This window comes from Manis javanica, chromosome 4 (assembly GCF_040802235.1).
Source record: "Manis javanica isolate MJ-LG chromosome 4, MJ_LKY, whole genome shotgun sequence".
Classification (NCBI taxonomy): Eukaryota; Metazoa; Chordata; class Mammalia; order Pholidota; family Manidae; genus Manis; species Manis javanica.
In genome coordinates this window covers 181,685,211-181,699,253 of record NC_133159.1, presented here as the reverse complement: position 1 = coordinate 181,699,253, position 14,043 = coordinate 181,685,211, and the positions used below count along the sequence as shown (strand labels likewise).

At 51.2% G+C, this 14,043-nt stretch overlaps 1 protein-coding gene across 9 annotated transcripts in view; it reads right to left on the bottom strand.

Moving 5' to 3' along the window:
- The window catches only part of RPTOR (regulatory associated protein of MTOR complex 1), a 319,152-nt gene that overhangs the window by 24,607 nt on the left and 280,502 nt on the right, over nucleotides 1-14,043 (bottom strand). For all 9 annotated transcript variants that reach the window (XM_073236062.1, XM_073236061.1, XM_073236058.1 and 6 more), the window contains 3 exons: nucleotides 13,507-13,690; nucleotides 11,867-11,977; nucleotides 1,169-1,274 (listed from right to left, as the gene is read on the bottom strand). In XM_073236062.1, the coding sequence (XP_073092163.1) occupies nucleotides 1,169-1,274; nucleotides 11,867-11,977; nucleotides 13,507-13,690 (401 nt within the window). The remainder of the gene's footprint in view (nucleotides 1-1,168; nucleotides 1,275-11,866; nucleotides 11,978-13,506; nucleotides 13,691-14,043) is intronic.

Below are 14,043 nucleotides of genomic sequence, written 5' to 3'. Positions count from 1 at the left end.
TTCCGAAGCATGAGAGAGCTTTCAGTCTAGCTGCCAATAGCAAACTCGTGGAGGCAGAGTCATAAACAACCGAGATTAGTTTTCAGTAGTGACTGCACACGTTAATGAAACACAACCTCAAGGCACTGTGCAGGGAGAGCTCTGGACACAAATGAGGCTGCACGTGAAAGGGCTTCAGAAGCACTGCTGGTTTCTAGAAGTAAATGGGCAGCTGTGGTGCCCAGTGGGGCAAAGGGACGGACGCACGGGGCCTTGGCAGCCTCGCTGACATCCGCGGTGGCCCTTCTGCTTTGGCAGGAGGGACGTTCTGTCTTATGGGTCCACCCTGCCCGCTCTAAAATGTAGCCCATAATGACCATGGGAACCTTACAGGATGGGGAGCCAAGGCTGAAGCGGTAAATCACCAGGACCGCTGAATGACCTGCTCCGCGGTGCCAGGGCCCCAAGATTAGGCCCCACCTCCCTGCCTACTCAAAACCACGGCCTGGGCCAGCCACCCAGTGAGAGGCGGGTCTTTACTGCTGACTCAGCATCCAGAGGGAGGGAGTGGGGTCCCTGGGCGAGGCTGCCCGGGTGCTGGTCCCTGTCCTGAGCAGCCAGAGGCTGACGGCTGACCCTCCCTCCCTGCCTGAGGGCAGGGGCTTGCCTGTCCTGTCCTGGGCCTCTCACTCCCGCTCCACCCCCGTGAGCCTGGGGCACGCAAACAGGGTGGTTTAGCATCTGTTGGCAAACTTGGTAAAAGTTTGATGAAAATGTGAGTGACACGCAGCTTTGGGTGATAGACAGTGATTCCTTCTGGGACGGGTGGGGGCTAGGTGAACAACCAGGGCCTGCATTTGTCTTCTGTCCCCGGGGAAGGCGTAGGGCCCGCCCTGCCAGGCTGCCAGGGCAGGGCAGGGCCGGCTTCTTCCCCTCAGGAAATGCCAACGTGCGGAAGCTGCACCGGTGAGAGGCTGGCTCAGACGGGGTCCCCTTGGGATGCTCCCAGAGGGCTTCAGTGGCCCCCACCGCCCAGGGTGCCGGCTCCCCCTCCTGAGAAGTGACTGCGTCTCCCTGGCCTCCATCTCCTCCTCCAGGGGACACCGCCTGGGCCCCCGGGGCAGGCGTGTGGGGAGCTGGGCCAGAGCCTGGGTGCAGCCTGGCTGGGGAGGGGCGCTCGGGCGCTTACCCCTCTGGACGACCTGCTGTGCCTGCCTTCTGACGCGGGTGTTGCGCAGGAACCGCCATTCCCGCTCCTTGCGGATCTGACTCTCCAGGTCATGTTCCTCTGGGATCTTCAACAATAAAAGACATGAAGTTCAGCAATTAACAAATAACCTTTCCAGACGAAAAGGCTCTTTCTCCCCAGATGTTGAGAACTTGGGTTTTCTGGTCTGATGAGTGTCCAGACGCAGACTGACAGGTACAGAGCAGAGCGTCAGGGACGAAGGTGGCGCTGTGCCCCCTAAGTGGGGTGCTCATGGCCACCCCAACCTCCAGGCTCTCAGGAAGGAGCACCTGGCTTCCCACCTGGTGCTGGGGCGCCGCTCTCCACTCATGCTGCCGGTGTGCAGGCTCTGCGACCTGGGACCCGGCCCAGTGCACTGTGATGGGGGCAGACACTTGGGAAACATCCCCTGGCCCAGAGGCCACTGTCCTGCTCCGCAGGCGGCAGCCGAGCCCTGAGGAGCGCCAGGTGGGCTGTTTTCAGATCACACAAGAAGCTCCCAAGGAGGGCTTCAGGGACAAGGGCTTGGGTGTTTCCATAGGAGGGGACACAGTGGCCCAAGCTTGCCAGACACTGGCTGAGCCCAGCAGAGGCTAACACCTCACACATTTTAAAATGCAGAGTCAGAGAAAGATGGGTGTGCTTGGGACATCGACCTTAATTCCTTCTGGAGGCAAGGGGAGTTTGGGAGGCAGTTGGAAGATACAAAGCTGAGAGGTGACAGGCGAACAGCCCTCGCGGAGCCAGGGTGAGGGTGCTGGGGGCAGGTGCCTGCCAGGAGGAGGGTCAGTGAGAAAGGCCATGCTGGCGTCCTGTGTGCGGGCGTGGCTGGGCAAGGCGGTGGCTGCCACACGCAGAGGAGTTTAGACTGTGTTACAGGGGTGACCCCAGGAGGTGGGCCCAGCGTGTTCTGGGGTCCCTGCCCTGAATGCTTTGTTTTCTGTGGTCATAAACCCAAGCAAACAACGCCAGACCATGCTGCTGGTGTCTGGGCACAGGTGACCTGGTGGCCTCTGTTGCCCAGGATTTCATTGCTACACTTTCTTTTCTTTAAAAAAAATCTCAAAAACAGAGCCAGCAAGAAGAAAAGGTGTCTGTTCCCCCACAGCATGTCCACCACAGCAGATGGGATAGACTGGGGGTTTTTAACAGCTGGTTTCATTTTCTGACAATCCAGAGCTTATTAAAAAAGAAATGACAAATGACCAATAATGTAGAGCAATAAAAGGAAAAAACCCCAATGAAGAGACCTGAAACACAAACAGGAGCTGGGGTATTGCTTAGAGGAGGGGTCTTAAGGCTTAGAGCAGGGAGGGCAGGGTGGGCTGCACAGGGCCCTTGGATGCCCGCCCGGCTCACAGGCGACAGACAGTCAGAGGCGGGGGCAGCCCAGGAGGCTCCCGCCTGGCTCCAGTGCGCCAGGAAAGCAGGGTATTGGTGGGAGGCCAGGCAGCACCTGTGGGCCCATGGGCAGCTGGGTCTCTGCCTCCCAGTGGGGGTATGCCCCCCTGGCCGAGCATGAAGCAGGCGTGGGGTGCCCCCCAAGCCTGTCCCCACAGGCCCACCGAGTCCACAGAAGGGTGCTCAGGATGAGCAGTCAGCAGCTCTGCGGCCGTGACTTGTGTCCAGCCAGAGACAATGCCTGTGAAGCACCAGGAGGGACACAGGCAGGGACGGAGCGCAGCAGGCCCAGCGCAAGAGGCAGGGGTGTGGGCGGGCGGTGGAGAGAGACAAGGGAACAGGGAAGAAGCTGTGGGCGCCTGCCGCTGCGGTGTGCAAGGGCCCGCTCAGGGCAGAGGGACCGAAGGCTGCCATCCCACAGACGGTCCTTCTGCACCCCCTTCTTCACACTCCCCTCCCCATTGCTCTTCAGGCTCGGTAAGAGCTTCACAGCAAACAAGCCCAGACCCCGGCTCATGCTTCCCCTGCAGGCGCTGCCGGATGTGGGCGGTAATGGGGCTACATGATTAGGGTCACGACACCCCGTGGATTACTGACACCTCCTGGCTTCTGCTCAGACAGGGGACAATTACATCTGAAGCCTCCCATGGAGCTGGTGGAGGGTCAATGGGGTGCATCCGTCCTGCCCCTCGCCTTTTGCTGGAGTGACGGGCTCAGGAACCGAGAGGCACGGGAGGATCCCCAGAAGTCAAAAGGCCAGCCACGCAGGGCCGTTCCATATGGAGCACACCCTTATTCAGTGAATTGGTGAGTCACAGGGCTACACCACTTTCAATAGCTTTGATTTAAAGCAGCCCGAGCTCCACGGGATGAAATTGCAAACAGGGAATGACCATCGCGACTGGGAAAGACTTGACGAAGGCAAAGGGGACAGGGACCTGGAGACGCCCGTCAACTGGATGTAAATTCTCAGATGCTGAGCCCAGAACTGAAATGCAATCTGAGGACGTGGCAGAGCGCCTCTGCCCCTGCTCTTCACCTGAGACTCCACCCCCTCTCCTGCAGGGCCACTGTAAACCCCGACCTGACACAAATGATGAGGTCATCTCTGCACACACAGGGAAGTGGCATGTGCTGAGCGTGTGTGGGCAACACAGCGCTCACCTGATTGGTCCAGGCCTCGTCCGTGCGTGACATCCAAGGGGCCCTTCCAGTCCACACTGCAGGTGCCCCAGTGAGCAGCTCTGGAGGGATGTCAGAGCTCACTATGCATGACACCCAAACAGGGCACGTCTGTCACCTGCCCACACATCCCATTACTATCAGGACTGAGACGAGACTGACACCCAGTTCACTTTGCCCCGTGGGGCACAGTTCTGATGAGCGTTCAGTCCTTTGACCACCATGACACTCGAGATGCAGAGCAGCCACAGTGCTTCCTGCCCCTGTGCAGTCGGCCCCGAGCCTGGCTGGGCAGCCCCACCATCTTCTCGTTTGGTTCTGCCTTTTCGGGGATGATATAGAAGCAGGTGGAACAGGACAAAGCCTTTCACCAATCACAGTGTACTCGATTCATCCATACTGTGTGAGCATCAGCGTACTTGAGAATCTTTGGGGGTGACCAGCATTTCGTTGTGTGGCTCTATTACGGTTTATCTACCGAAGAAGGGTATCTGGGTTGTTCCTAGGTTCTGGCGGTGATGAGTGAAGCCACAGTGAACGGTCACATACAGAGTTCTGAATGGATGAGTTTTCATCTCCTGCATGAGGATTCAGGAGCTGTCCAGGTTGGAGGGTCAGTGTACACTTAATTTTATAAGAAACAGCCAGACATTTCCAAGGTGTCTTATTTCTGCTTTGCAGCAGCAAAGCCTGAGAGTTCCAGGTGCTCTGCACCCTGTTTCAGCCCTTGGTACCAACAGATTTAACCTGTAGCTGTTCTGACACACTTCCTGACACCAACTGCCTTAGGTCACATCTCATGTGCTCATTTGCCATCTGTGTATCTCTTTGGTAAGAGTCTGTGCAAATCATTTGCCCACTGTCTTTAACTGGGTTGCCTATATCCTTATTATGGGATTTTGACAACCTTTTATGTATACTGGATACAAGATTTTTATCAGATGTGTGTTTTACAATTACTTTTTCAGTCTGTGGCTTGTGTATCTATGTTCTTAACAGTGCCCTTCAAAAAAGCAGTTAGTGTTTTTAATGATGGCGGCATGGAGGTGAGACAGAAACCTCATCCTAAAACCACACATAATATGAAAATACAGCAAATACAACGAATCCTGAAAGAGCAACAGGAAAGAAGGCTGCAACAGATTGCCTGTACTTGGGGAACAGAGCAGACCTCACAGAAAAGGGTAAAGTACCAAAGCCATGATCTGGCAGGACCCAAGCCCTTCCCCCACCCCAGCTCACTGGAGGGAGGAGGAAAAATGGAGCAGGGAGAGGGCGGAGGCCTACGACTGCTGAACACCCAGCCCTGGAGATCTGCTGTGGGAGCACGAACCTACATTGCATGGTGCTCTGGAGATTAGCAGGGTTGGAAAGCTAAGACAGGTGGACTACTTGGAGACACTGAGATTCCAGCCACTTATGGAGAACAGGTACCCACAACTGGCTGCTCTGGAACAAAAGAAAGATGGGCACTCTGAGAGACATCCTAACAGTGAGAGGGCTGCTAAAGGGGCAAGGGTCAGACAGAGCTTGCTGCTCAGGAGAAAGAACAGGTAGACAAAATCATCCCAGTGCACTCCGCACAGCAGGTTGGGAACTTTCAGGAGCTTCAGGCGTTCCATCCCCCTGGCTGGCAACACAGCTACGAGGCTCCCCCACTGTGATATGCAACCTGTGGCTCCTTCCTCTGGCTTGCACTGGCTTGCAAACCGGCTGCCCAGGCCATTGTGCCGGGCAAGCCAGAGGGAGGCCCTGCCTATGGCAGCCACAACTGCATAGCACAGAGGCTCCTCCCCGTGCACTCAGCCCACTGGCCCTGGCAGTGGAGGTAGGCACTGCAGCTGGGAAGCAGGTATGAGCTCTTTCTTCCTGGCAGGCTCCGGTGCCACTCTCCTGCAACCCCTGACATTGCTCCAGGGGCTGAGCAGCTCTAGAGAGTAGGGCTTCTGGGCGCTAGAGGGTGCCACCTACAAATATGAAATGTCAAAGGAACCTGGTTCAAACCAAAATTCCACAAACACCAGAAAGAGGGTCAAGTGAAACTGAACTCACCAGTCTTCCTGAAAGAGATTTCAGAATAAAAATCATAAACATGCTCATGGAGCTACAGAAAAATATTCAAGAACTCAGGGAAGAATTCAAGAATGAAACAGAAACTTTGAAAAATACAGTATCTGAAATGAAACATACAATGGAGGGATTTAAAAGCAGATTAGATGAAGTAGAGGAGATGGTAAATGAATAGAAATTAGAGAACAGATATACAAAGAAACTGAAGCACAGAGAGAATAAAGGATCTCTAGGAATGAAAGAATATTGAGAGAGCTATGTAACCAATCCAAACAGAGCAATATTCACATTATAAGGGTACCAGTAGAAGAAGAGAGAAAAAGGGATAGTAAGTGTCTTTAAGGAGGTAATTGCTGAAAACTTTCCCAATCTGGGGAAGGAGATTGTCTCTCAGGCCATGGAGGTTCACAGATCTCCCAACACATGGGACCCAAGGAAGACAACACCAAGACATATAATAATAAAAATGGCAAAGATCAAGGATAAGGACAGAGTATTAAAAGCAGCCAGAGAGAGAGAAAAAATCACATACAAAGTAAACCCCATCAGGTTAGATCAGACTTCTCCGCAGAAACCTTACAGGCCAGAAGAGAGTGGCATGATGTATTTAATGCAATGAAACAGAAGGGCCTTAAACCAAGAATACTCTACCCAGCAAGATCATCATTTAAATTTGAAGGCAGGATTAAACAATTTCCAGATAAACAAAAGGTGAGAGAATTTACCTCCCAGAAACTGTCTCTATAGTGTATTCTGGAGGGACTGCTATAAATGGAAGTGTTCCTAAGGCTACATAGCTGTCATCAGAGAAAATAAAACCACAGTAAAGGATGTAGACCAATTAATTACTAAGCAAATGAAAAATCAACTACCCCCAAAGTTAGTCAAGGGATAGACAAAGAGTACAGAATATGATACCTAACATATAAAGAATGGAGGAGGAATAAAAAGGCAGAAAAAAAAGAGAACCTCTAGATTGTGTTTGTAATAGCATGCTAAGTGAGCTAAATTGTACTGTTAGATATTAAAGAAGTTACCCATGAACCTTTGGTAACCATGAATCTAAAGCCTGCAACGGCAATAAGTATATATCTACTGATAATCACTCTAAATGTAAATGGCCTGAATTTATCAATCAAAAGACAGAGAGTCACTGAATGGATAAAAAAACAAGACCGGTCTATATGCTGCCTATAAGAGAATGACTTCAAACCCAAAGACATACACAGACTAAAAGTGAAGGGATGGAAAAAGATATTTCAACTAATAGGGAGAAAAAAGCAGGAGTTGCAGTACTTGTATTAGCCAAATAGACTCAAAACAAAGAAAGTAACAAGAGACAAAGAAGGACATTACATAATGATAAAGGGCTCAGTCCAACAAGAGGATATAACCATTATAAATACCTATGCACCCAACACAGGAGCACCAGCATATGTGAAACAAATACTAACAGAACTAAAGGGGGAAATAGACTGCATTGCATTCATTTTAGGAGACTTCAATGCACTACTCACTCCAAAGGACAGATCCACCAGACAGAAAATAAGGACACAGAGGCACCGAACAACACCCTAGAACAGATGGACCTAATAGACGTCTACAGAACACTCCACCCAAAAGCAGCAGGATACACATTCTTCTCAAGTGCACATGGAACATTTTCAAGAATAGATCATATACTAGGCCACGAAAACAGCCTCAGTAAATTCAGAAGATTGAAATTATACCAACCAGCTTCTCAGACAAAGGTGTGAAACTAGAAAAAAATAAAGCAAAGATAACAAAAAAGCCCACATGGAGGCTTAACAACATGCTCTTGAATAATAAATGGATCAATGACCAAATAAAAACAGAGATCAAGCACTATATGGAGACAAATGAGAACAATTCAACACCGCAAAATTGGTGGGACGCAGTGAAGGCTGTGCTAAGAGGGAAATATACTGCAATACATGCCTACCTCAGAAAGGAGAACAATCCCAAATGAACAGTCTAAACTCAGAATTAATGAAACTAGAAAAGGAAGAACAAATGAGACCCAAAGTCAGTAGAAGGAGGAATATAATAAAGATTAAAGCAGAAATAAATAAAATTAGGAAGAATAAAACAACAGAAAGAATCAATGAAAGCAGGAGCTGGTTCTCTGAGAAAATAAACAAAATAGATAAACCCCTAGTCAGAACTTATCAAGAAAAAAAGAGAGTCTACACACATAAACAGAATCAGAAATGAGAAAGGAAAAATCACTACAGACACTGCAGAAATACAAAGAATTATGAGAGAATACTATGAAAAACCATATGCTAACAAACTGGATAACCTAGCAGAAATGGACAACTTTCTAGAAAAATACAATGTTCCAAGGCTGACCCAGGAAGAAACAGAAAATCTGAATAGACCAATTGCCAGCAAAGAAATTGAACTGGTAATCAAAACACTACCCAAGAACAAAACTCCTGGATCAGATGGTTTCACTGCTGAATTTTATCAACATTTAGTGAAGGCATAATACCCGTCCTCTCCTCAAAGTTTTCCAAAAAGTAGAAGAGGAGGGAAGACTTCCAAACTCATTCTATGAGGCCAGCATCACTCTAATACCAAAACAAGGCAAAGACACCACAAAAAAAGAAAATTACAGACCAATATCCCTGATGAACATAGATGCAAAAATACTTAACAGAATATTAGCAAATCAAATTAAAAAATACATAAAAAAGATCATCCATCATGATCAAGTATTCCAGGGATGCAAGGATGGTACAACATTCGAAAATCCATCAACATCATTCACAGCATCAACAAAAAAAGGCAAAAACCACACGATCATCTCCATAGATGCTGAAAAGCATTCAACAAAATTCAACATTCATTCATGATAAAAACTCTCAACAAAACGGGAACAGAGGGCAAGTACCTCAACATAATAAAGGCCTTATATGATAAACCCACAGCCAGCATTATACTGAACAGCGAGAAGCTGAAAGCTTTTCCTCTGAGATCGGGAACAAGACAGGGATGCCCACTCTCCCCACTTTTATTCAACATAGTACTGGAGGTCCTAGCCACGGCAATCAGACAATTCAAAGAAATAAAAGGCATCCAGATTGGCAAGGAAGAAGTTAGACTGTCCCTGTTTGCAGATTACATGATAATGTACATAAAAATCCCTAAAGAATCCACTCCAAAACTACTAGATCTAATATCTGAATTCAGCAAAGTTGCAGGATACAAAATTAATACACAGAAATCTGTTGCATTCCTATATACTAATGATGAACTAGCAGAAAGAGAAATCAGGAAAACAATTTCCTTCACAATTGGATCAAAAAGAATAAAATACCTGGGAATAAACCTAACCAAGGAAGTGAAAGACCTATACCCTGAAAACTACAAGACACTCTTGAGAGAAATTAAAGAGGACACTAATAAATAGAAATTCATCCCATGCTCTTGGGTAGGAAGAATAAATATTGTCAAAATGGCCATCCTGCCTATAGCAATCTACAGATTCAATGCAATCCCTATCAAATTACCAACAGCATTCTTCAATGAACTGGAGCAAATAGTTCTAAAATCCATATGGAACCACAGAAGACCCCAAATAGCCAAAGCAATATACTGAGAAGGAAGAATAAAGCTGGGGGGATTACACTCACTGACTTCAAGCTCTACTACAAAGCCTCAGTAATCAAGACAATTTGGTACTGGCACAAGAACAGACACATAGATCAAAGGAACAGACTAGAGAGCCCAGATACTAAAGTTTTCCAGATATAAACCCAAGCATATATGGTCGATTAATATACAATAAAGGAGCCATGGACATACAATGGCGAAATGACAGTCTCTTCAACAGATGGTGCTGGCAAAACTGGACAGCTACATGTAAGAGAATGAAACTGGACCACTGTCTAACCCCATACACAGAAGTAACTCAAAATGGATCAAAGACCTGAATGTAAGTCATGAAACCATAAAACTCTTAGAAAAAAACATGGGCAAAAATCTCTTGGACATAAACATGAGCGACTTCTTCATGAACATATCTCCCCGGGCAAGGGAAACAAAAGCAAAAATGAACAAGTGGGACTGTATCAAACTAAAAAGCTTCTGTACAGCAAAGGACACCATCGGTAGAACAAAAAGACATCCTACAGTGTGGGAGAAAATATTCAGAAATGACAGATCCGATAAGGGGTTGACATCCAAATTATATAAAGAGCTCACGCAGCTCAACAGACAGTGTGTCCCGTGCAGGCCACAGCCTCACTCTACAGGCACGTACAGCACGAGTGTCGCACTGCCTCTTGGCACAAACTCAGCATTTGCACACTGTCCTCTCCTTCTGCACCAGGACTTCCGGTGAGCGGAAGGGCGCTTTCCTCGTTGTGGGTGCAGCGCCTGGAGGCAGGCAGAACCAGCCACGCCGGTCTGGACAACAGTCTCTGTGGCCAGAACTTAACACATGGACCTCGTCACCTAGGGTCATGCTTCATGTGGAAAATGTAGAAAAGACACAAATGTATAAGAAAAAAGCAAATTGGGTGCCACCATCCTTGGTTTGAGAGCCTGTTCTCGGGGCTGTTTCCTTCTACCCTTCTAGTCTTTCTTTTGTGCACAGATGCCTGCATGCACGGCGTTTACCACCACGGCTGTCCTGGAAACAGCTCACATCCCGACACCCTCCTTTTTTAAACATTTTATATTTCATTATGTTATTAATTTTAAAGCTTAATTTTTAATGGCTCCACTACTAGGATACCAAACATTCTGTAATTTTCAAACTGTTCTCCCACTGTTGGACATTGAAGGGGCCCCGGTTTTCACTATTTTTAGTGCACAGATCAGCTGAAGCTGACGATTTCTGCCAGCTAATACCACAGCAGCGAGTCCCTGGACCGAAGCGATGGTCACTCACTGCATCTGATATCTACTGCCAAACTGCTTTCTGGAAGTCGAGTTCATTTACAAAATGAAAGCAAAATCTCTCCCTTTTTCATAAAGGGGCTCCATAAATTAGAACTTTACAACCTGCTGTAGCACTGGCAATGATTATTTTGTGTATTTACTGACAAAAACCAGTGTTACTACTGGGAAAGGGGAAAGCAGGAAAGAAGTTGTAGTAAAGTCCAAACACTCTACATGGAAGTTAGACACAGAGCTTGACTGACAATCAAGAACAGGCTACAATTTCTAATTATCTAGGTTAGGGATGGGGAAGGTGGCTTCTCAGAGTCTAAAGCCAAGCCCCTGTGGCGCTCCCGGGGAAGGATGGCGGAGAGATTCCACACAGACCAGGCACCGCCAGCCCCATCCGTGTCGTGAGCACGGCTCGAACCTGCAGGGCACAGCTCCTTCCCCAGCCCCTGCCAGCTGGGCACACTAGCAGCAGCAGGCACAGGTCCTCAGGGGTGTCAGGCAGCATAGCCCAGCAGGCTCGGAGGCTGGGCAGGCCAGAGAAGCCCTCCCCTCGAGGTGCCAGGAGGCCTGCAGGGGCCTTGCCGACTGAGACAGGACTGTGCATCACACAGGGCGGCTGAGGGGACACAGGCTGTTCTGAGACAGGAAGGTAAGCAAGTCTGCATCTTTCGCTGTTTTATTTGCACTGAACACCAGCTACATGACAGCAACCTGGAGTGGCCCTTCCCCAGCTGTAAATGTGGTGGGACGAAGCCCCGGTGCAGGCTGGGTGACACCGGGAGCCCTCTGCAGCCCTGCCTCAGGCTGTGGCTTCAGGAGGCAGCCCGCGTGTGCGGGCCCCAGTAGCCCCCAAGCTGGTGGGAGCCATGGTGAGGGGCCAGCTGAGGTCATGGTGAGTAGACCCGGTGGGGTTTGGACCCTCAGCTCGGAGCAGAGGGTTCAGACCCCAGGCAAGGGGCCAGGGTTCCTGCGAAGGAAGAAGCCGCGGGAGAGTGAGGCTCTGGACTGTGAGGGTTTGCCGGAGGGGCATGCGCTCAGCCAGGGCTTCTGGCTCTGACCCCTGGGCCAAGGACACACGGCTACCTTCATGACAGGCTGGGCGAAGTATCGGGCACTCCAGTCACAGAATCCTGTCTGCACGGCAGCCGAGATGAAACTTTTGTGTCCAGCAGCATCATCTGGATCGTCGGTGGTCTTCAGGACGTTTGGAAAGGAGGGGGGAAAGAGCAACATCAGTCAGGCCTGTCATCCCCACGCCTCTGCTCCAACAGTCCCAGTGGGACAAAGGCACAGGGGCCTCAGGCATCGCCACGTTCCCCTCACTGGGGGTCCCGGGGCCCCGGGAATGCTGCTCAGGGAGGCCCTCGAGTCTGCGCTCCGGGGGCCATATGTCCCGGAGCCGGCCAAAGCCTGCGCCCGATCAGCAGGCCCACAACCCAGAAGCCTCTGCTGCTCAGTACGGGGCTTGCAGACCCCGTGAGGCCAGATACACAGGCACCTGGTGGAGGGCGGGGCTCCCAGCAGCTCTGCGCCCACCTGGGCCAAGTGGCCTCTAAGGCAGAGCGCAGGCCAACTGGGACTGCTAAGTATAAAACTTAAGGTTCTTCATGCTGTTTATTGAGATGATGCATCAGTTCGCTTCCTGTGGGAGGACCTGCCCTGCTAGCGCTGTCAGGACGGGATGCGGCCTCGCTGCGTGTGGCTGGGCATGAGCCCCCGTGATACACAGCACAGCAGGGCTGAGCCCCTCAGAGGGGCCCGTCGTCCAGGGCAGGCCAGCTTGGTAGGAAATCCTACAGATGAGACACAGTGACAGGGTCTTATCGCCCACCCGGTGGGGTCACCACGAGCCACGTACTGCCCACTCAGCTCTGCTGGGCTGGGATCCTGGGATCGCTGCCCCACGGACAGCGAGGACCCCCACGGCCAGCTGCTTCCACCTGGCTACCCTGGGAGGCTGGGCCTGACACTGGGTGCTTGTGGGTGTGTTTGCCCCACAGCCATCCAGGCAAGGAGAGCAGGTGGCCCTGAAAGCCCGGGTGGGTGAGGGGCCGTGTGCACATTAACAGGCACGTCTTGTTCCCCAGTCACCCCGCAGGCTGCTGTGAACGTCTCATTAAACCACTGGTTACAGTGCGTGGAGCCACGCAGCTGCTGCGGCAGCCACAGCAGCCTGGTGTCCTTGGCGCAGCCTGAACAACCTCTGTAGACCGATTCCTTGGCCAAGAAGGCAGCCAGCCGTCTGGGCCAGACAGCGAGGCCCCAGCTCCTGTGTCCCTGATACGTGTCCTCACAACCCCGGAAGCAAAGACACCGCTTCCCCTCTGTCCTGAAATGTCTTTCTCAGCTCAGGTAAATGCAGAGACCGCACAGCCTGTGATGCAGCCGAGTGTTTACGGACAAGCTAACACCCCGTGCAGAGCAGGCACTTCTGTGCAGCAGCTGCCACGTCAAGGGGAGGAGGAACGCGGTCTACCCACAGGAGGAAGCACACATTTGCGGCACGTGCTGGGCCGTTACTGGGTGTCATCAAGTAAAGGGAGTCTAGAAGATGAGGTGCAAGGGAGCCCAGGACACCCATGAAGACGCAACTGCAGGAGGGATTGCGACGTGAGCCACCTGACTACGAGGCACCCACGTCTGAGGAGCAAAGCTCTCAGCGTCTGACTCAGTGTAAGATGGGTTTGGCATGGTGGGGTGCTATGGGGAGGCCCCGTCTGTACCTGGTCAGGGCCCTTGTCAAACATCTTGCGTGTCCGGGGGAACTGGTGGGAGTGGGGTGTGTACTGCACTCCCGTGGGGCCGGTGGTGCCAGGCCGGCCAGCAGGCAGGTCCCGGCTGACAGGCTGCTTGGCCACATCGTTGGTCAGGCTGGAGCTGCTGGCACTGCAGGTGGGCGGGGAGCCTCTGTCGGGGAAGAAGGAACACCGTGTTTTACCCGGGACCCAGAGCTCGGAAACCAAATGGTGCTGGCAGCCCAGATACTGCTAAGGGGCCTGGGGTCATCCGCTAGCGATGCCCTCGGCCACCTGCCAAGTCGGCCAGACCCCGAGTGCCGACTGCTGCTGAGCTGACGAGCCCTCTAGCTCCCACCTGCAGCTTCCAGGATCTTCCACTGAGAAAGAGTGAGCCCAAGAGGCAAGCTAGGTCCCCACAAAGAGAACCGGCCCTGGGGACAGGAGGGCGCCATGACCCGCAGTCATTCCCTGGCTTGGGCGCATGGCCGGCTGCTTCCTGTGATGTGAACACTGATGTCCGCC